The sequence below is a fragment of the Zalophus californianus genome, chromosome 3, assembly GCF_009762305.2.
Source record: "Zalophus californianus isolate mZalCal1 chromosome 3, mZalCal1.pri.v2, whole genome shotgun sequence".
Lineage (NCBI taxonomy): Eukaryota > Metazoa > Chordata > Mammalia > Carnivora > Otariidae > Zalophus > Zalophus californianus.
In genome coordinates this window covers 93,926,775-93,950,748 of record NC_045597.1, presented here as the reverse complement: position 1 = coordinate 93,950,748, position 23,974 = coordinate 93,926,775, and the positions used below count along the sequence as shown (strand labels likewise).

General features: G+C 36.6%; 1 protein-coding gene and 1 pseudogene across 6 annotated transcripts in view; one reads left to right on the top strand and one right to left on the bottom strand.

The window, feature by feature from the left end:
- PTPN4 (protein tyrosine phosphatase non-receptor type 4) overlaps window positions 1–23,974 on the top strand; it is a 186,706-nt gene that overhangs the window by 5,697 nt on the left and 157,035 nt on the right. For all 6 annotated transcript variants that reach the window (XM_027589022.2, XM_027589021.2, XM_027589020.2 and 3 more), the window contains exon 2: window positions 2,751–2,905. In XM_027589022.2, the coding sequence (XP_027444823.1) occupies window positions 2,751–2,905 (155 nt within the window). The remainder of the gene's footprint in view (window positions 1–2,750; window positions 2,906–23,974) is intronic.
- On the bottom strand, window positions 16,483–16,941 carry LOC113919555 (annotated as a pseudogene).

Here is a 23,974-nt window from a genome sequence, read left to right as displayed (position 1 = left end):
GTTTTTTTCCTCTGACTTCTTTCAGGATTTTTAAATCTTTGATTTGTAGTTTTAAAGTGATATGTTTAGGTATAGGTGGTTTTTTTTGACATTTTTCCTTCTTGGTGTTCTTGGAGCTTTTTGGATCTGTGGTTTGATGTCTGACATTAATTTGGGGAAACTCTCAGTCATTATTGATTGTTTCAAATATGTTTTCTTTTCTTCCCCTCTATTCTTTTCATATATCTGTGTTACACCTTTTTTTGTCCCACAGAGTTTAGGTGTTCTGGTTTTTTTGTTTTTTGTTTTTTTCAGTCTTTGTTCCTTTTGCTTTTTGCTTTTTGATGATTCTTTTGATATATCCTCTAGCTCAGAGATTCTTTCCTCTGTTGTGCCCAATACATGTCTATCAGAAAGCATTCTTCATATGTCTTACAGTGTTCTTTACCTATAACATTTCTTTTTGGTTCTTTCTCAAGATTTCCATTTCTGTGCTCACATTGCCCATCTGTTCCTGCATGCTGTCTACAATATCCATTAGAGCTTTAGCATATTGATCATAGTTGTTTTAAATTCTGTGTGTGATAATTCCAACATCCCTTTCCTGTCTGGTTCTGATGCTTGCTTTTTCCTTTCAAATTGTGCTTTTTTGCCTTTTTTAGTATGCCTTCTAATTTTTTTTTTAAGATTTTATTTTTAAGTAACCTTTACACCCAATGTGGGGCTCGAACTTACAACACCGAGATCAAGAGTCTCATGCTCTACTGACAGTAGGCCAGGCACTGCTATAAATTTTTCTTGATAGGCAGGCATGATGTTGTGTTAAGAGGAACTGATGTAAATAGCCCTTTAGTAGTGTAGGGAGGAAAAGCATTCTGTAATCCTCTGGTTAAGCCTCAATATTTTAGTGAACCGATGCCTCTGGACTATGAATGTCACAGGGTTTCTCAGGTTTTTTTTCCCCCTTTTAGATGGGACAGGATGGCTAAAGTGGTCTGGAGTTGGTTATTTCCATTCTCCCACTGGAAGGCTAGAGTCAGCTGGAGTTGAGTATTTTCTTTGCCCCAGGTCACTTAGGTTCTGGTTAACTGATTTCTCCTAAGGACAGGTGTTATTAAGAACAGGGTGCTCTGGTGTATTTAGTAATTGTCTTTGTGTGTGTGTGTGTGTGTGTGTGTGTGTGTGTGTGTGTGTATTATGTATGTCCATCCCCGGCAGAAAGCTTAAGGCTACTTTTCTCCATATTTACTGTGGGAATCTAGTTGGATTCCTGAATTCAACCTCAGAATATTGTGGGAGTCCTACTAGGACTGGGCCCCCTGGAGTTTTTAACTTTCAGCATTGTCCACATTGAGCCTCCTGCAGTTCGCCAGTTACAGTTCAGATTTTCCTAATCGTGTACTGGCTCCCCTGATGGTTTCTGTTTGTGAATCTCTCCTTTGAGACCCTATGTATTTGCCTGTCTCTTCAGTCTTGGGGGCAGCGGTTTGCCCTGTGTCTTCTCCCTCTCATGAATCCAAGCAGCCTTGGTGATTTTCCAGTCTGTTCTACTTTTTACTTGTTAAAGTGGAGTGGAGACTTGCAAACTCTTAACATGTGGAACCAGAAACCACCGATCCCTGTCTTTTAATTGGTGAATCTTACTTGGCTAGCCCCTCTTTGTCAACTGCTAAAGCTGTTTTCCTTATACAATTCTCATACTTGTGTAGCACTGACTTTTACTTTTAGCTTTAATCCTTTTGACGAACAGTCTGTGATGTCACCTGCAGTTATTGAATACCACTGATTTGAACTGGTGTTTCTTTTTATTATTTTTTGCTTACTCATTATTCAAATTTCTTACTACTTATTTAAAAATTCTGTATACTTGTGTTTCTAATATATTTTATTTCCTCTCTTTAAGTGTCTTTAAGAGGGAAGTTTTGTGGATTTTAAACTTTGAATCCTTGAGTGTCTGAAAATATCTTTACCTTTATTCTCCCATATGAATTCTAATTTTTTTGGTATGTAATTCTGTGTTTCATATAATTTTCAGAACTTCAAAGCTACATCTTCATTGCCTTTACCCCCCTCCCTATCCCCCCTATTCATTGCCTTTTAACTTCAAGTATTGCTGATATCAGTGTATTATCTGTTCAGATTTTATAGGCAATGTCATTTTTTCCCTCTTAGGTTAAAAATTGAGAAGCAAAGATCTGTAGCCTTATGTTTTCTATTTTGTTTTTGTTTTCTTGAGAATAATAAGAATAATCCTATTAGAATTAGTTTAAATTTGAGGATGGTTAAAGAGTATTATTGTATTTAAAAAAATTGAACAAGCTTCCATGTTTCCCCCATATCTTAAGTTTAGTAAAAGTAAGGGTCCTTTAGAGGTAAATAGTCTTCCCTCCTGTTGCTGTTCTACAGTGTTTTTAAATATTTGCATCAGTGAGTAATGTCCAACTTTCTAAGGTAGCATATTCTCCTACCCCTTTTTTGGCTATTTCCAAATTTATATATTTTGAATTGGATTATGAGTTCCTGAACAATTTGTGTATTTTCTTCTCAGTGGAACAGTTCAAAATAAAGCTCTTCCAGGCAGTTTGAATTTTAGTTTAAATGATAAATTATATACAGTATCTTTTTTTTATAGCTACAATTTTTATTGGTGTTTCAAAAGTTATAACTGCTTTTTACTTGTGTTAGTTGAAGATTATATAATAACCTTGGTGTTTTAAACTGCTAAGTATCTTCAACTGTTTTTTTATTTAGTGAATTTTTTTTCAACTTAGACCGAGTGTGGACAGTAATGACCTCGCGTTTCCGATTGCCTGCTGGCAGAACCTACAATGTACGAGCATCAGAGTTGGCCCGAGACAGACAGCATACGGAGGTGGTTTGCAACATCCTTCTTCTGGATAACACTGTACAAGCTTTCAAAGTTAATGTAAGTATTTTATGTCTTTTTTTCTTTTAATAATTTCTGAGTTTAGATTATATTTTAAAACTATAACTAATTGTAGTACAGTTTGAAAAGCCTTATTCAATGAAGAAAGTCTTTTTAGTATGGGTTTTTAAGCTTCTAGTATAAGTTCTCATTTAAACTGGGTCTTTCAGGGCGCCTGGGTGGCTCAGTTGGTTAAGCAACTGCCTTCGGCTCAGGTCATGATCCTGGAGTCCCGGGATCGAGTCCCACATCGGACTACCTGCTCAGCGGGGAGTCTGCTTCTCCCTCTGACCCTCCCCCCTCTCATGCTCTCTCTCTCTCTCTCTCAAATAAATAAATAAAATCTTAAAAATAAATAAATAAAAAAATAAACTGGGTCTTTCAGGGGGTGTTTGGGTAGCTCAGTTGTTAGGTGTCTGCCTTTGGCTCAAGTCATGATCCTAGGGTCCTGGGATTGAGCCCCTCGTCGGGCTCCCTGATCGACGGGAGGCCTGCTTCTCCCTCTCCCACTCCCCCTGCTTGTGTTCCTGCTCTTGCTATCTCTTTCTCTGTCAAATAAATAAATAAAATCTTAAAAAAAGAGAGAGAGACTTAAATTAAAATAGATAAATAAATAAAAATAAATTGGGTCTTTTAAGAAGTTGACAGATGAACAGTGCATTATGATTAGTGGAGCAGATCAATATATGTGGGTGGTTTTTATAAATGTGCTTGAGGTGCTCGAAAGGAATTTGTTCTCCTAAATAATTTATACATCTTGTTTGTAATCTTTCTTGTATTGTCTGTGAATAAAACTTGCTAAACAAAGATAAAGGACAGTCCTGATCTTATCTGAGTCTTGTCTGAAATATTTATTCAACAAATATTTGTTCATCCTATTTGTATCTATCTTTATTTGCTTAACATTATTGGGAGTTTCACCCTGTGGTATGCTAACAGTTGTTCGTTCATTTTCATTGCTGTATAGTACTCTAGTGTATGAATACACCACAATTTACTTAATCATTTTTTTGTCTCCATTTACTTGTCCAGTTTACTATTGGTGTATATTTGGATTTTTTTTCTACTTTGGGCTCGTCAGTAACATAACTGTGAATATTCCAAGACAAGGAACACACCCTTGTTGTACACCTTAAACTTACACAATGTCATATGTCAATTATATGTCAGTAAAGTTGGGGAAAATAAAATATTAATCTTCTTTCTTTTACCAGTTTCTTAAGCTTAAAATTTTCTGTATTACCATATAACACGATTGCTAATTTATTTTTTTTTACTGAAACTCCAGGCCATTTCACATTGGAAAAGGGACTGCAGAGTAGTACCTTTAAGGGTATTATCTGACATACCCAACTAATGTGCTTTTCCAAAATGTTAAGCTTTAATTTTTTTTTTTTTGTATTCTGTCATCTGTTAATAGGTAGGTAATGTAGGTTGTTAACAAGGGATAATACTCAGTGAAGAGAATTCTTCATAAAAAATTTTTAGTTAATGGAAACTCATGTTTTAGGAATTGATACAAGAAAATAAGCCCCTTTTCCTGTTTTTGACTCATTAAAATTCTTTTGGGGGGTTTAATAATTCTTAATACTAGTTATTATTTACTTTTCATTTTAACTTACAGTTTTGTATTTTTTTAAAATATTTCGGATGGATTTGCTGTGTTTCCCATCTAGCAAGATACTTTCTGTTGGGCACTTTAGTTAATAATGGAATGTTGTATTTTTCAATATAGTAAACAGTGTATGAATTGCTCTTTTAGAGAGACATTTAATATATTTATGGGTTTTTATTTATTATATATATTTAAATATCAGTTCTAATACAATTGAGTGCATTACTACTAGAATGATAAATATTATATGATACTAGAAACTTTCTCTACCATTACTTCAGGTCATCAACAAACTTAAGAGGAACAGTATGAGAAATTGACTGTTGGATAAGTAGTGTATTTATTCCTCTCGGTTTTAGACCCAAGTCATTCAGAATGTCCGAGTTGCTTTGTACTTTTGTGTAGATGCTGCATATTTTAATCTGTGTATGGCTCTCTGGTTATGCCATTTACAATCTGTATAGCATTATGTAATCTAGCCTTCACATTAAGAGGGGAGTTCGCATCTCTGGTATTCTCTGTGTCCACTAAGTACCATTAAGTATCAGAAGTACCCACTGTGGGCAGCTCCTAGTTTCACCAGCATCTCTCTCTTCACTGGGAAGGAGAACTGCTCAGTTTCCTCTGGAGATTACCATGCAGTGATTTGTAACATCTTAGCTTTTGGAATCATTCCCTTCCCTGAAAGATTTCTGTACCAGAAATGAAATGTTTATTGTTGCCAAAGTCTGCTTTTTTTCCATCTGGTATTCATCTCATCAAAACCTTTTCTATAATATTTTCCTGGGAGAAAGTGATGTAATAAAGGAGTTGATATAACCTCATTAGTTCCTTTTTTTCTTTCTCTGTTATAGACACAGGATTGAGATAAGCCTATTAGCATTGCTTCAGTTTGAAGTTCTGTTTTCACTGTGGTTTTGGCACAACCATTTATTTTACTGTAGCCAGCCTATGGAGTGTGTTTTTTTCTCTCATGTCCTTGAGTTCATTGTCAATCACTAAAAACATGTTTCCATTAAATATCTCAGCTAGAAGACTCAAGGGCTGGAGGCTAGAATCATTTGAAGGTTTATTCACTCATATGACTATTATCTGAGACCTTAGCTGAGGCTTAAACACCTATATGATCTGTTTATGTGCCCTGGGCTTCTTCACAGCACAATGGCTGTATTCCAAAGGTGAGCATCCATAGAGAGAGTGGGAGCCAGGCTGTAGCCATATTGCCTTTTGTGATCTGGCTTTGGAAGTCATATAATATCACTTCCATCACATTCTGTTTGTCAGTGCTATCACAAGGTCATACTCAGGATCAGTGGAAGGGAAATTTATTCAGCACACATTATTCAGTGTACAGTTCCTTTTTTTTTTTTTAAGATTTTATTTATTTGACAGAGTGAGAGAGCACAAGCAGGGAGAGCAGCAGAGGGAGAGGGAGAAGCAGGCTCTCCATTGAGCAGGGAGCCCGATGCGGGACTCAGTCCCAGGACCCTGGGATCATGACCTGAGCCAGAGGTAGACGCTTAACCAGCTGAGCCACCCAGGCGCCCCTCAGTGTACAATTTTAAGGTGCTTCATAGATAACGCTGTTTATAGAGACAGGGAACAAAGCTTATGCATTCAGGAATTTCTTTTCTTTCTTTTTTTTGGCTTTTATTTTTGTCCACATTGAATTTTCCCTCAGTTTACTTTTTTAATTTTTTAAAAATTTTTATGTTAGGTAGACTCCATGCCTAACATGGGGCTTGAACTCAAGACCCTGAGATCAAGTCACATGCTCTACCAATTGAACTTGCCAGGGGCTCCTCCCTCAGTTTACTTTTTGGAAATAAAATTATCTTAAAAGTACTAAAGCTGTTCTCTAAAGTGTTTTCTTTGTTACCTATTTTTATGTACTTAAGAAAAACTGATAATTTTTTTTTTCAAAGATTTTATTTATTTATTTGAGAGAAAGAATGAGAGAGAGAGAGAGAGAGAGCACATAAGAGAGGGGAGGGTCAGAGGGAGAAGCAGACTCCCTGCCGAGCAGGGAGCCCGATGCGGGACTTGATCCCGGGACTCCAGGATCATGACCTGAGCTGAAGGCAGTCGCTTAACCAACTGAGCCACCCAGGCGCCCCCTGATAATTTTTTAATGATACCAGTACCTCAGTTGTTAACAAAAGATACCATAAATCATAGATTTTGTTTTCTCTTGAAATAAGGTGAAATTCAATTAATACATATTTTAGTTACGTGATAATTTGGGTTGATGAATATTTAATTGGCTGAACCTTATACTTTTTTTGTCTGTTAAATAATATGTTAACATTTATTATTATTATTTAGTAGTATAAACCAAGTTACAAAGGTAGGGTTAGCAGGTGGATATGGATTGAGGTGGGAAACTAAGAGTATAAGGATGGTGAATTTAGCTAAATGTACTTACTTGTTTTTGTTTTGTTTTGTTTTAGGGAGAGAGAGCAAGCATGAGGTAGGAGGTCGGGGCAGAGGGAGAGGGAGAGAGAATTCCAAGCAGGCTTCATGCCCAGGGTGGAGCCCAAAACAGGCCTGATCTTATGACCCCGAGATCAGGACCTGAGCCCAAATCAAGAGTCTGATGCCCAACTGACTGAGCCACCCAGGTGCCCTGAGAGAGAATCTTAAGCAGGCTCCACGCCCAGCCCAGGATCTTAATGACCCTGAGATCATGACCTGAGTTGAAATCAAGAGTCGGACGCCCAACCGACTGAGCCACCCAGGCACCATTACTTATTTGTAATCACTCTATAGTCATATATTTGTAAAGGAGGATAGAATTTTAGGGATATTTTTTCCCCTGATTATTGTTCCATTGACTTTACATATTGTATATGTGAGAAAATAAGTTTAGAGTCATTAGGTTACTTACCAAAGCAATTACAGAGCCAGGAGAATGTGTGTGTGTGTGTGTGTGTGTGTGTGTGAGAGAGAGAGAGAGAGAACGTCTGTTAGCACTTCTTGTCAACATTTTAACTATTTTATTAAGTGTCATTTTCCAGCCCTACTTAAATTTGATATGTTAGTTCCTTTAAAAATACTCTCATTTACATGTCACTCAAATTCCCTCAGAAGTGTTTTGTTTTACATATATTGGTTTATTCATGTATACAATTTAAGATTTTTTTAAAGATTGGGGTGCCTGGGTGGCTCAGTCATTAAGCGTCTGCCTTCGGCTCAGGTCATGATCTGGGATCGAGCCCCGCATCGGGCTCCCTGCTCTGTGGGAAGCCTGCTTCTCCCTCCCCCACTCCCCCTGCTTGTGTTCCTTCTCTCACTGTGTCTCTCTCTGTCAAATAAAATCTTTAAAAACAAAAAAAAGTTTTTAAAGATTTATTTATTTTAGAGAGAGAGAGCACACAAGCAAAGAGGGGGAGAGGGAGAGGGAGAGAGAATATTAAGCAGACTCCATGCTGAGCCTGACTCGGGGCTCAATCTCACAACCGACCCTGAGATCACGACCCCAACCAAAACCAAGAGTTGGAGGCTTAACCAGCTGTACCACCCAGGCACCCCAAGATTTTTTTTTTAATTTACTTATTTTAGAGGAAGAAAGAGGGAGTGAGTGAGTGGGGGGAGGGGCAAAGGAAGAGAATCTTTCAACTGACTCCCAGTGCAGGGCTTGATCCTCTGACCCATGAGATCATGACCTCAGCCAAAACCAAGGGTTGGGCACTCAACCAACTGAGCCACCCAGGCGCCCCTCATGTATATAATTTAAAACACCAAATAGATTTTAAAATGTTATAACAAAACCTAGCAGATTCCTGCCTTAGAAAAAACCACATTCAACACATTTAGTTTTTCTCTCATATTTAGTTACTATGGTTGTAAGAAACATGCTTATATTATTTCTGTTTTTTTCTGCCTTTTTTGTTGTTCATATTCTGTATTGACTTTGAAGGATGAGACTTTAGATCTCTTATACTTCTTTTCCCTGCTCCATATACAGATACTTCCTGTTATCTTTTCAATAAACAAAATAGTTATGTAATAATATTTGGTTAGTTCAGTATTTCTTTTCCCTGGAGAGAAAACTTCCTGTCATCTACCTGGAGTTTATGGAGCCTTGCTGGGTCTTCATAGAACTGAGTGAGAGAAAGGGACTGGAGAGCTCTCAACTCTTGAGTATGTAGACTTACACTTATGTAGATTTCCCTGTTTTCAGCTCAGTAAAGATGAGCTGAAATTTAAATTTCTGGTTCTTAGAGTGATGGGTATTTGGAAGGGGAGTGTAGAGATGGTCATGTAGAGATGGTTACTTGTATAGACTCACTTTGATTACTGTCTTTACTGTTACTTAAGTGTGTCTTGAGCAAACATTTGTGTCCAGTCTGCCTTGTTTAACCTTGACATCTCTAAGATTGATTTTCAACAATGTCTACCCTGAAGGAGAATTTACTATTTACCAAGATTTTTTTTAGTAAAATCACATGTTAAAATGCAGCTGGTCTTCTTCAGTGCAAAAATATGTGATAATTTTCCAATTACCATAGTGTTTGAAAATTCAAACATTGTAGTATGTCATAGATCTTTAAAGCTTTTCTTTAAATTTTTTTCCCCGAACTATATTATATTAAGCACTAGAAAACTTTATTAATCAGGTTTATAATTATGCACAGTTAAGGTTATCTTATTTCTTGTTTGTTTTTTTTTTTCTTTAATCCTGCTATGTTTCATGAGGTATACATATAGTTCTTAGGTCTTGTATCACATTTGTCGTGTATAAATTTGTTACTGATAATGACATTTACTTCTACTGAGAGATTCCTGGACAGTTATCCAGTGTTGAATTTGTAAGTCTTTAGTTTGAAGACTTACTAGCTTTGTGATTATACACAAGTTAGTGTTTTAGATTCTTCATTTGTTAAAGGAGAATAATATTTGCCTTGCATAGAATGCTCAGAATAAAATATTTGTGAAGTACTTATTTATGTGACTGACTCATACATTTAGAATGGTTGATTCTTCTCTTGCTTGTGATTTAATAGATTTAATCTATTTTGTAGTTACAGGGGTTTTCTTAGAAGAATATTATAATTAAAATTCCATTAAATAGCAATATGCTAATTGCTTTATATATATTTTCATCATCTGTGTACTGGGTCTCTGTACTGTTTCCAACACCTAGTGTGTTTCCTGGCAATATTGATTAAAAATACATTGAAACAGAAATTGTAAAAATGCCAGTTTATTCTTAAAAAGTAAAGAAAACAATTGTTTATAGTTTTGAGAATCAGGTATTTATTATCTTGGCAGTTGTACAGTAAATTAAATAAAATTGTGGGTTGTTCATATACGCATTTAATGATAGTAATTATTGAGTACCCAGTATATATTATGGGAAAAAATAATTGTGAAAGTAGCTGTAAACCATTAAATTTTGGGGAGATATGTTGGATTCTGTTTAGAAAGGTACTGCAGATCAGTCTTCATATGCCCTGGAACTTATATATAGGTTTTTGTTGTTGTTGTTGTTACCATATGCATGATATATATTGTACAGTGCATAGATCTTCGGTATAAAACTCAATGAATGTTTTCACATGTATATATCTGTGGAACTACCACAAGATTAAGTCATTGAATACTTCCCTCATCAAAAACAAAACAAAAACAGATTCTTTTGTGCCCCTGTAAGTATTTCTTGCTTCTATTGTATTTCCTCTATTAGCTTTTTTGGGTTAATTTTTTCATATCAGACATTTAGCGATTACCTTAGAAATTGCAAAATGTGTCTTTACTTAGCAAAGTCTACCTTTAATACTTCTAGCGTGTTCCCCCCCAAATACAAAAACCTTAAAACAGTTTAAATCCATTTACCCGCCTCCTACTTTTTTGCTATTATTATGTATTTTAACATCCTCCTCATATGTTATAAAGCCTGTAAGACATTGGTTTTATTGCTTTAAACAATCAATGGTCTGTTACATTTGTCTTTATATCTATACTCTCTGCAGTTACTCATTTCTTATATATCCATGCTTCCATCTAGAATCATCTTCCTTCATCCTAAAGAACTTCTTTTATTATTTTTTAAAATAAGTTCTGTTTATGAGAGATCCTTTTAACTTTTATTATTCCTCATGTTCTGGGGGATGTTTTTGCTGAGTATAGAATTCTGTGTTGATAGGTTTTTCCTTTGGTAGTTTGAAGATGCCACTTCATTGGCTTTCATATTTCTCTTGAGAAGTCATCTTTCATTTTTACTGTGTTCTACTGAAGGACAAGAGAGAGGTCCTTTCCTCCTTTATTTTAAGATTTTTCTCTTTCTTTGATTTTTTTAGTCCCCTGTCTGTAATACAGGTATATATGGTTTTGTATGTGTGTGTTTATCCTTTTTGGTATTTACTGACCTCCTTGAATCTGTAGGTTGGTGTCTTAGAACATTTGAAAAATTCTCATCCTTCACTGATTCAGATACTGCTTCTGAACTATTTTCTCTTCTTTCCTTCTGTATGCTAGTTATATATATATTAGATTGTTTGACTGCATCCCACATCTAACATATGTTCTATTTTGCTTATAATTTTTTTCTGTCCTTTGAATAGCTATTAATCTGTCTTTGCATGTGCTAATTCTGTGGGTTTTTGTTTTTCCTGTGCTTATTCTGCTATTAAACCTATTCAAGGAGTTCCTCTATTTCACATATTTTGCAGTTCTAGAATATCTGTGTGATCATTTTCAGACTCTGATTCTCTGGTGATGAAATATATCCTATTTTAATCTATTTTCTGTGTTTTGACTGTGTTGTCTTTAATATGTAGTAGTAGTTATTTTAAAGCTCTTATATAAGACCAATATGTAGATCACTCCTATGTCTGTTTTTGTTGACTGTTTTGTTTCTTGATTATCACTTTTCCTCCTTCACATATCTGCTAATTTTGCATTGTATGATGGATATTGTGAGTGTAATGTGGAGTAGTGGACAGCAGACCGGCCCATGGGCCAAATCCAGCCTGGTGGCTATTGTGTGGCCCATGAGCTAAGAATGGTTTTTACTTTTTTAAAGGTTTGGTGGTTGTTTTAAGAGAATGTGCAGTGGAGACTGTGACCCTCAAAATGTAAAAATATTTACTTTCTGGCTCTTTACTGGAAAGGTTTGCTGAGCCCTGTTATAGAAGCTCTGGATTGTTATCTTCCTCTAAGTAAAATTGCTTTTTATTCTGGCAGGCAGTTAAATTGCCAGTGGGTCACTTTGATTCTCTGAAGTTTAGTTTTAGGCTTTGTTAAGGTATGTCTGTTTCAACTGGGTTTTTATTCCTAGGGCTTGGATTATCTAGGGTCTCACCTAAACACCTGTGGTATTCATCAAGGTCTCTCTCCTCTGACTAGTCTGCACTTCATTTATTGAGAACTGTGCAAGCTCTGAAATCTTTGTTTAGCTAACAGCCTCCTAATAGCTGTTCTCTTCTAGGCTTCTAGGAGTCTAACCCTGTGCATGTATAGCCTAGGAGGCAGATGACAACCAGAGGGGATTTTTTTTTTTTTTAAGATTCATTTATTTATTTGAGAGAGAGGGAGAGAGAAACTAAGCAGACTCCATGCTCTGCACAGAGCCCAACATGGGGCTCCCTCTCACAACCCTGAGATCACGTCCTGAGCTGAAACCGAGTCTGATACTTAACTGACTGTGCCATCCGGGTGCCCCCCAGATGGGAATTTTTGTAACTTTTTTTTTCTTTTGGCTCTTTCCTCTCTAATAATCTGCCCCCCCCCCCCAATCCAGTGACCGTAGCAGTCCCAAGCAGTAATTGTAGTCTTCTCTTCCAGTGGGACTGCTACACTCCTTGGGCTCTCTTTCTCTACACCATGATTTGGGAAATGGCCTTATGGAGAAAGCCAGTGTGAATATGGGATTTGATTTATCTGCTTCTCTTCTATCAAGGATCATAGTGCTGTGGTGGTTATTGTCTAAGGCCTGCAAATAGGCTTTTTTGTTTTTTTCATTTTTTGTATATTTGGTCCAGCTTTTATAGATGTTTATAGCAGGAGGGTATCCCAACATTACTACTCCTTCATGACAAGAACTGAAAATCCTGATTGTTTTAAAATGTGAAAATGTATCTCATTATATCATAGTGGATTTTGATATGAAATAGTTAACATGTTTGCTGGCTGTGTTCTTTGTCCAATATTCAGTTGAGCCAAATAGAAAATCTCAGATCTCAGTTAATAATGGTAAATAATAACGGTGAATGTATGCACTCTATAAAATCAAGTTAGTCTGAGATACATTGATTTGGTGACAGGGATAAAATGGCACTTGCTTTCCAAAGATGAAGCCCTAGGCATGTGGGCCATTGGGTTTGTTATTTTAGAAGATCTCAACTCAAGTCATCTGCCACATTTGAGAAGCACCTTAACCCTACTTGGTCTGGGCTCACCTATTATCAGAGAGACTTTGTTTGGCTGATCAGTTCTTCATTATTTATTTATTTATTTATTTATTTATTTATTTATTTATTTATTTTTAAAGATTTTATTTATTTATTCATGAGAGACAGAGAGAGCGAGCGAGAGAGAGGCAGAGGGAGAAGCAGGCTCCCAAGGAGCAGGGAGCCCGATGCGGGACTCGATCCCAGGACTCTGGGATCATGACCTGAGCCGAAGGCAGACGCTTAACCATCTGAGCCACCCAGGCGCCCTCTTCATTATTTAACTGTCTTGTGTTTGTTGTTTATATATCCAGCATCTTCAAATTAATTCTTAAATATTTTAGCCCACACTGTTCATCTCTTAACTACCATACTTACAGTGTATATGGAGTACAGACCTGGTAACACACTATTTTATTACCTTGTCTCATATTCTTTGAGGGAATAATCATTTAAATGTTTTTGCCATCATACTGTTTGTTTGTTTTTCTTTTGTATTGTGCTGAATGTAAGGGCTGTTTGCCTAGGCCACAGGTTACCATGAGTAATTTGATGAAACTAGATGGTTAGCTTGGGGTCTGCTTCCTCTGCTTTGCTCTGTGTGCCTTTCCTGAAGTTGAATAGCATGCCCTTCTCAGCTACTTGAGTCTTGTTCTTTGAGAAAGGATATATGTCATAGGTCTGTTTCTGTGCTAATACTTGAAAACATGCTTTCAATATTCATTGGAATGGTGTTGGTGACCTAGAGATATAGTTGTTACCATATAGGTAAGCTACATGACTCCTTCTCTGATGCAACACTGCCTATCCCCTTCCCTTGGGTAATTCTTTGTTCTGAGTCTCCTGTGAAACCAAGAATCCCCTGGAGGAATCCTTGATGCCCAGTATGACCCTCTGCCCAGGGGCTGGTGTGGGTTGGTGTTGGTGGATGGACTTTGCTGATCACAATACTGTAGAAAAGAACTTGCTTCTCACCTCTGTACCCATTTTGAATGTTATTCCTAACTCAAAATTAGATAGTTTAGTATCTATATATTAGAAATTTGGTTATGTATTAAAGGTAGCATCCATTTAGTCTTCTTTGAGTCTTTGTCCTTATTTAACATTCTTTTCTAAAATAAGACTTAAAATAATTATGCTTCCAAAATAAAACAACCCTGGACTTGCATATATGCATGCATTGCATGTACAGGATAGCAAATTGCTCACTTTCAGAAATATTTACTTATCCTGAAACTCTTTTCTCCTCCTATTTGTGAATTTGGTTTGGTAATATGTCTTCCTCTTAAGTATTTTTCCTAGTAACTGGATTTATGACTTTTTTCATTCACCTTCTGAATTCTACACATAATTTTTAATGTAACTTGTTTAGTTTCCACCAAGAAAAGCAACAGCTGTAATATATGATGAATCAGTAATACTCTTATGACAAACATTTTTCTGAATGTGCAGACACTTCCTTTTAATGCTTCCTTTGAAGTTTATAATAAACTTCAGTGCTTATAGTGCTTTTCACTGTTCCTTTTGCAGTTCTTTAATTTTTTCCCATGTTAAAGAAATCTGGAAGTGAATAGGCAATTAAGTTTAGTAGTAGGTTAATTTACAATGTTGGATTCACTGCATATTTTTTGATATCACATAATTTGAATTACTGTGAAGTGACTTTCATTTTTCCTCATCAAGCATAACTTGAGGGGCACCTGGGTGGTTCAGTCAGTCAGTTAAGCGTCCAACTCTTGATTTTGGCTCAGGTCATGATTTCAGGGTCGTGAGTTCAAGCCCTTTGTCAGGCTCTGCACTCAGTGTGGTGTCGGCTTGAGATTCTTTCTCACTTCCTCTCCTTCCCCGTGTCTGCTTCTCTCCCTGCTCGCACTTGCTGTCTTTGTCTCTCTCAAATAAATAAATAAATAAAATCTTTAAAAAAAGAAAAAGAATAACTTGAATGGAACTGTGCTAGTTCTACAAAGAACTACATAGATCTGGTCCTGGATTGTAGCTATTAGGCCACCTCACACATATTATTTAAACATACAGTGGTGTCAAAATTAAGATTAAGCATTATGAATAATTGATGAAGTTGTGATGTAGGGAGGTAGAATAGTATAATGAAAAGTGCATGGGCCTTGGAATTCAAAAGGCTAGGTTTGTATCCTGGACCTATCAAATACTTGCTCTGTGGCATTGTCCCACTTACTTGACCTTTATATATATATAATTTCCTTATATATAAGGTGGAAATAATATCATCTATTAAGGTTATCAGGGTTAAATGAATGTATATAAAGCAGCCAATAAGGATTCTGTTAAGGCACTTTAGAAATGTAACATCCCTTCCTGCCCTTTATCTTCTTTTCCCTCCTTCCTCTTTAGTTACCTGGAGTCAGCCGAGGTGCAAAGTTTAGGGGCACAGTGACCACCCAACTGCCCTTACTTTTGCCATCAGTTGCATGTTTGGGAGATTTCTAAAACCACCCTGAGTTTTCAGTAATTTGTTAGAAGGATTCACAGAACTCATTGAGAGCTGTTATGCTCATGGATATAGTTTATTACAGGGAAAGGATACAGATTAAGATCATCCAAGGAAAGAGATGGATTGGGCAGAATCTAGGAGGAGTCAAAACCAAGAACTTCAAGTCCTCTCTGCCATGGAGTCATAGAAGATGTTACCTTCTCCTGGCCATCCTGTGTGACAATACACACAGACTGTTTCCAACCAGGGAGTCTTCTCCAAGCCTTTTGTATTTTTTTTTTAAATGTTTTATTTATTTATTCATGAAAGTCAGAGAGAGAGAGAGAGAGAGAGGCAGAGGGAGAAGCAGGCTCCCGGCAGAGAGAGAGAGAGAGAGAGAGAGGCAGAGGGAGAAGCAGGCTCCCGGCCTAGCAGGGAGCCCGATACGGGACTCGATCCCAGGACTCTGGGATCATGACCTGAGCCGAAGGCAGACACCTAACCATCTGAGCCACCCAGGCGCTCCAGCCTTTTGTATTTTTATTGGGACTTGATCACATATTCCCTGCCTAACTGACCCAATATCTAACCTCTTCCAGAGGTCAGGCTAATATTCTTAGTCTCCAGTTCTTCTGGAGATTAGAACTGATGTGATATGGCCCAAAGCCCCATCATAAATCATGTTGTTAGACTGTCAGGTGACCAAGGCACCAGGCAAATAGACATTCCTGTCAAGTAGAACATTCCAGGGGTCTGGAGATCACCTCCCATTAGTGAAGGGCAAAGGCCAGACTTCTGTTTGAAAAAGATCATTTCTTCATGTTAGTGCTGTATTTTTGTAGTAGCTGATTACATTACTAGTTAATATCTCGGTTATTAATTTTTATCTTAGTAGTAACATACAATTTTATATAGTTTTTCAAAGCCAAACAGGGCAAAGCATATAATGAAAGCTTAATGACATGCGCCCACTGTCTTATTTATTTTTCCAGTTTCCAAAGGCTTTATTGGTAGGCATGTTTTAGAAAAGAAATATTGATTCTTTTACTTTCAAGTCAGTGGACTGAAGAGCTGTGTCTAGGGACACATCAAGTGGTGCCAAAGGGGGCTGATCATTTGGTTACCTTTTATTCATAGATACGTCAAAAGTACAAGACTTGTAGTCAACCAGTTCTTCAGGGTTAAACCATAGGCTGGTTTCTTTCTCTACTTTTTACTGAATCGCTGCCATGAATGTTGTTCCTGCCAACTTGAATGTAGAAATCCCGATTGGTGCCTGGCTTAGAATCTGCTGAGTTGGTCTCCCCAAGTATCACTCACCTGTCTTCACCACTTTCAGTCCCTCCCAGACCGTGGCCACAACTGGCTTGGAGCTCATGTACTTCACCAGCCCTGGGAAGAATGGGTGGTCCTTCAGGTCAATGTAGTGCTGCTTCAGGTGTTCCTCAGAGGCCTGTAGGAGCTTCATGGCCATGAGGTGGAACCTCTTCTGCTCTAAGTGCTTGATGGTCTTACTCACCAGGGTGCACTACACACTATCCAGCTTGATGGCAATAACCATACGCTTCTGAGCGACCATGGCCAGGATGCTGGCTGTGTGCTCCTGCTTGGTGGGGCTGGAATCCACTCCCACTCTTTTAGTACTAGTTTCCAAATACCTTTGGAGTTGTATTTTAGGCATTTACTCCCATTTTTCTTTGCTGGTTTATGTTTTTTATTTTGGACATAATTATTATTTTTTACCACTCTTTTCCCAGTCTCTTTTGGAAATTATTTATACTCACTTCCTATTATGCAAGATGAGGATTTAATATTTACTCCATTTTACATCTTCACACCCCCCTTCCTAAATTTTTTGTCATAATTTTTAGTTAAATTTGTGTATCTATCTATCCCTCTGTCTACTATTTTTCTATCTTATATTTATCAGAATTACATTTCTAATAAAAGAAACTGGAAATAACAGTAAATTAAAGGAGCTAAAAGTTCATTTTTCTTTCACATAAAAGAATTCTAGAGATTGACGGTCCAGGAATACGATAGCAACTTCACAGTTACCAAGGAGTAAGGCTCCCTGACTTTGCTGTCCTTTGCTTCCCTGAGAGCATGGCTGTGTACATAAGATCACTTCATGATCCAAGAAAGCTTTTAGAACTCTAACACACTTGTCAGCTTTTAGGTAGGTGGCACTGTTACCCAAAACTGGGTTTGCCTCTTGGTGGTTATTGAACCAAAAGACAAAACTAAGCCAAAGAATAGGAAAAGAAAGGCTTTTACTTGCAGTAAGTAGAGGAGGACACTGGGGATCTTTCCCAGAGCAGTTTTTCCTAAACAACAAAACTGAGGAAGTTTTAAGCTAAAGGTGTGCACATATTCATGAAGGGGCTTACACAATGGGGAATACAGTATGGACGGGGCGGGGGTGGGGTGGGGAGTCATCTTAGGGTGACTGAGTCCGGGTCATACTCAGTCATGAGGGCCGGCAGTCATCAGTTCTCTGGCTCCAGTTGGTCCGTATCTGAGTGCTCAGAGAGGTTTAGATCTTGCAGAGATAACTCAAGGATGTATATCAGGTCAGTCTTAACTTTTGAATTGGCACTGGGAGTTTTACCATTGATTTATTATCCCTGATATGATTAGGTTATACCCTGTCCTGATAGTGGCTCTTTGCTCTTACACCGTTTCACAAGATGGCTGGGAGCCTAAAATGACTTTTCTTATGTCAAGAAAGTTCTGTCTCTCTTTATTTTTCCAGGAACCCCTAATTCTTTCTGCTTATAGTAGAGGAAAATGGAGAGGCAGAAAGGGCACATGTCAGTTTTCTTCCCCAATCTTAAGGAGGGTTGCTTATAAATTCTACCCCATAGCTTCTAGTTATCTTAATGGCCAAAGTTTAGTCACATGCCCTCATTGGGGCTGCAAGGCTGGGTATTTTATTTTATTTATTTATTTATTTATTTATTTATTTATTTATTTTTGAAGTAAGCTCCATGCCAGTGTGGGGCTTGACTGTGAGATCAGGAGTCACATGTTCTACTGACTGAGCCATCCAGGCACCCCAGTACTGGGTTTTTTTAGATCTTGTTGCTACTCCAAACAGTATTGGAGTTTTATTTTAAAGAAATGAGAGAAAATTGGTATGATGTGGGCAGTTGGCGGGTTTTGCCTTAATTGGTGTCATTGGTTACTTTTTTATGATTATGTAAGTTAATTTACTGGAAAGCCAAGTAGTATATTTTGATTGTATTTTGTTTTTCCTAGAATAATTCATTGCCTCTTTTTAAAAATATGCTTAGTTTTCTTCCTGTAGCTTTTAGCTTTTGTGTTTTCAAATTATAGGCATACCTCATTTTATCACACTTGATTTGTGGCACTTTGCTGATACTGTATTTTTTTTTTTTTTTTTTTTTTTTTTACAAATTGAAGGTTTGTTGCAGCTCTGTGTTGAGCAAGTCTGTTGGCCCCATTTTTCCAACAGCATTTGCTCACTTTGTGCCACATTTTGGTAATTTTTGAAATATTTCAACCCTTTTCATTATTATTATATTTGTTATGGTGATCTTTGATGTACTGTTGTAATTGTTTTGGGGTGCCATGAACTACATCTGTATAAGGCGGTGAACATAATTGATTAAATGTGTGTATTCGAACTGTTCCACCGACCATTTGTTCCCTTGTCTTTTTTCTTTTTCCCCTCTCCTTGGGCCTCACTATTCCCTGAAACATAAGAATATTGAAATTAGGACAGTTAATTACCCTACAGTGGCCTCTGCATGTTCAAGTGAAAGGGAGAGTCACATGTTTCTCATTTTATTCATTTATTTTAGAGAGCGACTGTGCATGTGTGCGTGTGGGAGCGGGGGGAGGGGCAGAGGGAGAGACTCTTAATCAGGCTCCACACCCAGCGTGAGATCGGCTGAAAGCTTGGTCTTCTGTACCAGTTAGTCAGGTTGTGAATGCAAAGGAAAATTCTTTGAGGAAATTAAAAGAGCTACTCCGGTGAACATGCAAATGATAAGAAAATGAAATACCCTTATTGCTGATAAGGAGAAAGTTTGAGTGGTCTGGATAGAAGATCAGATTGGGCACAACATTCCTTTAAACCAAAACCTAATCCAGAGCAAAGCCCTAACTCTCTTCAGTTCTATGAAGGCTAGGAGAGGTGAGGAAGCTGTAGAAGAAGAGTGTGAAGCTAGCACAGGCAGTGTCATGAGATTTAAGGAAGGAGGTCATTTCCATAATGTAAAGGTGCAAGGTGAAGCAGCCAGTGCTGATGTAGAAGCTGCAGCCAGTTATTCCAGAAGATCTAGCTACTCAGTGTAAGTACAACTACACTAAACAACAGATTTCCAATGTAGACAGAATAGCCTTCTTTTGGAAGAAGATGCCATCTAGGATTTTTACAGCTAGAGAGAAGTCAGTTCCTGGCTTCAAAGCTTATATGGACACGCTGACTCTTACTAGGGGCTAATGCAGCTCATGACTTTAAGTTGAAGCCAGTGCTCACTGGTCATTCAAAAAATCCTCAGGCCCTTAAGAATTATGCTAAATCTACTCTGCCTGTGATCCATAGGTGGAAAAACAAAGCCTGGATTATAGTACATTTGTTGACAATATGATTTAGTGAGTATTTTAAGCCCATTATTGAGACCTGCTCAGAGAAGAAGATGTCTTTCAAAATTACTGCTCACTGACAGTGTGCCTGGTCACGCTCTGATGGGGATGTAATGCTGGCTTCATGAGTGAGTTTGAAAGTATTCTTTCTGCTTCTGCCCTCTGAAAGGAATTGTAGAGAATTGATAGGATTTTTTCTTACCAAATGTTTGGTATAATTCACCAGTGACCCCATCTGGATCTGATGCTCTCTGCTTTGGAAGGTTACTAAATTTGCCTTAACATTTTAAGCAGTAAGTTGCTAATTCTTTTTCTTTAATAAGAATAACAAAAATGGATGATTGTTTACAAATTTGAAATTACCTCCTTGTATTTGCATTCAAATCAAGTGTTTATTTTTTCAGTTTACCTCCCCTTCCCATTTCTATTTTATGTGCTTTTTGCCAGTATAACAAGTCATCTTACTTACTTTGTCATCAAGGATCTAATATTGCAGTCTAATCATTCTATAATGTGTACGTATATCAAAGCATCTCATTGTACTCCATAAATATATACAATTTTATTTGTCAATTATAATTTAATAAAGGTTGAAAAATAAATAGATACCACAACCTTTCCTCAGCCCTCATTTTTCTACTTTAAACTGCTTCCTCAAAGCTTATCATCTAGTTGAGAAATTAACTAGCTTCTTGAGGCTTACTGTGTTTGACTTCTAACAGTTGTTAAAACTGTTACTTCTTCTTTTAAGGAGAGCTCTCCTATCTCTGATCATATTCTCTGTCTTAAACAGTTTTGTACATATTGATGTTCCTTTAGGATTTAATATTGTTTTTTGTGTCTTCCATTCTTTCCTGGTTTCTGAAGACTCTAATTTATCTCCAGTCCTATTACCTTTCCTCAATTCAAACTCTGTGTCTGCTAAAGATTCTAGAGGTTATTGTGAGGCCACCCTGTGGAGATTCTATGAAGACACCACATGGAGAGAACACATAGATGCCTAGGGAATTCCAGTTTGTCTTCCAAGGCAAGAGATTAGCCATGTGAGTGAAGAGGCTCTGAGATGATACCAGTTTCAACTTTCATGTTACTGTAGCCACATGAGATTCATTGAGCGAGACCTACCTACCTGAGCCCAGTGAAATCCCAGAATCCTTAGTAAAATAAATTATTGTTACTGTTTTAACCCACTGTTTTGATGTGATTTGTTAGTCATAAGTACATAACCAGAATATTGTTTCACATTCAGCATATTCAAAAGTAGTTGTCATCTCCCCATCTAATCATATTCTTTGTTTCTCCTTGATGAGTGCCCTCATCACCTACTACATAACATTTTGGGTCCATTTTAACTTCTGTTCAAACCTTTTGCCCATTTAAAAAAATCTTTTTAAAGATTTCTTTGGTGTGGGGTACATGGGTGGTGCAGTTGGTTAAATGTCTGTCTTCAGCTCAGGTCATGATCCCCGGGGTCCTGGGATCGAGCCCTGATTCTGGCTTCCTGCTCAGCTGGGAGCCTGCTTCTCCCTCTCCCCCCAGTTCGTGCTCTCTCTCTCTCAAACAAATAAATAAAATCTTTAAAAAAAAAGATTTCCTTAACTGTGATAAAAATAGATAACATGAAGTTTACTATTTTAACATTTTTAAGGGTACAATTTAGTGGTATTAAATATATTCATAATGTTGTATAACCATCACCACTATTCCATTTCCAAAACCTTTTCATCATCCCAAACAGAAACTCTGTTAGACTTATACCTAAGTGATTAATTTTTTTTGCTGTTGTATATTGTAATCTTTTCTTAAATTAAGATTTCTAATTCATTGCTAGTATACAGATAGAGAATTGATGCTGTAACCTGCAACTTAACTCCTTTGTTATTTCTAAGAGATTTTTTTGTAGATTGCATGAAATTTTTTACGTCTGAATTAAAATTGTTTTTTCAATCTGTATGCCTTTTTCATTTTCTTATCTTACTGCTGTGACTATAATAAGAAATGAATAGGAGTGGTAAGAGTGGAAATTTTTGTCATTTTTCTGATTTTGGAATAGAGCATTTAGTCTTTTACCATTAAATATGTTGATGGCTATAGTTATTTTGTAGGTGCTCCTTATCAGCTTAAGGATTCTCGTCTATGCGTAGCTTACCAAAAGTGACCAAGTTTATATCATGACTGGATTTTGAGTTTTGTCGAATGTTTTCGTCTTTGTGATCATTGGTTTTTCTTTAGTTTGTTAACATGGTTAAGTTTCAGTGATGAATTTTGATTGTTGAACCAACCTTAAATTCCTGATCTAAACACTAGTTGGTTATGATGCATTATCCTTTTTATATATTGCTGGATTTGGTTTGCTAATATGTTGTTGAGAATTTTTATGTCTGTGCTGAGGGAGATGTTGGTATGTATTCTTACATTCTAGTAATGTTTTGATGTATTTTTTGTATGTGTTTTTGATGTCAGGTTAATGCTAGTCTCACAAAATGAGTTGGGAAATGTTTCTTCCTCTTCTCTTTTCTGGAGAAGATTGTGTAGAATTGTTACTTCTTCCTTAAATGTTTGGTGGAATTTGTCATTGAAATCATCTGTTCCTGGTAGTTTTCCTTGTTGAAATGTCTTAAACTATAAATTAAAGTACATTTTAATAGATTTAGGACTGTTCAAATTATTTAGTTTTTTTCTTGAGTTTTAATAATCTGTGTCTTTTAAGAAATTAGTTCATTTAATTTGTCAACGTTATGAGCATGAAGTTGTTGTGTTTCTTTATTCTCTGAAGGAGCTGTATTGATTGCCTATCTTTTATTTCTGGTATTAGTAATTTGGGTGTTCTCTTTTTATCTTCCTCTTTCACTCTGGCTAAAAGGTTATCAAATTTATTGATTTTTAAAAATTAACTAGTTCTGGGTTTCATTGAATTTGGTCAGTTGTTTATCTCTTCAATTTCATTGATTTCTAGTATTTTCTTCCTTCTTTCGTGTTGGTTTTATTTACTCTTTTAATTTTTCAAGGAAGAAGCATGTAGATTACTATTTTGAAATACTTTGTTTTCTAATATGAGCATTTAATGCTATAAATATCTCTCCAAGCACTGATATAGCTGTACATCCTACCAAGTATCATATGTTGTAACTTCATATTCATTCAGTTCAAAATATTTTTAAATTTCTCTTGATAATTCTTTGTCCTATGGGTTATTTACATGTATGTCGAATTACAGATATTTGAGGATTTTTCAATCCCCTTTCTCTTATTAATTTCTAGTTTAATTCCATTATGTCTAGTGAATGTGCGTTGTATGATTTCAGTTCTTTTAAATTTGATGAGGTTTGCTTTTGTCAGGTTTATTTTAAATTTTGTAAGGTTTATGGCGTATTTTGGTGAATGGTATAGCCCTTGGAAAAAAAGTACATTCTGTTCTTTTTGCGTGGAGAGGTCTATACATGTCAGTAAGGTTATTGATTCACATTGTTTTTACATCCTTGCTGATTTCTCTCTTTGCTTTGCTCTATCAGTTTTTCAAGGAAGAATGTTAAAGTCTTCAACTATAATTTTATAATTGAACATGTGTATTGATTATGTTAGTTTCACCTCATGTCTTTGTATTACCTCTGTTGTTGTATTACCCATTTATGATTGTTATTTCTTCTTGGCGAGTTGACTCTTTTATCATTGTGTAATGTCCGTCTTTATCCCTGGTCATTTTCTTTCTTCTGATACCTACTCTGTCCGATTGTACACTTCTTCTTCCATTTGAGTAATGTTTGTGTATTCTGTCTCTTTTCATTTTTTTATTATTATATTAATGTGTGTACATTTTTATATTAAAGTGGAAATCTAGTAGGCAGTGTATAATCAGGGCTTCTTTAAAAATACAATCTGACAGTTAACGTCTTTTAATTTAAATGTAATGAAATTATTGAATTCATTCAATTTAGTCCTTCCATTTTTAAGTTCTTTTGTTTGTCCCTTCTGTTTTTTGTTTCTTCTTCCTTTCTTGC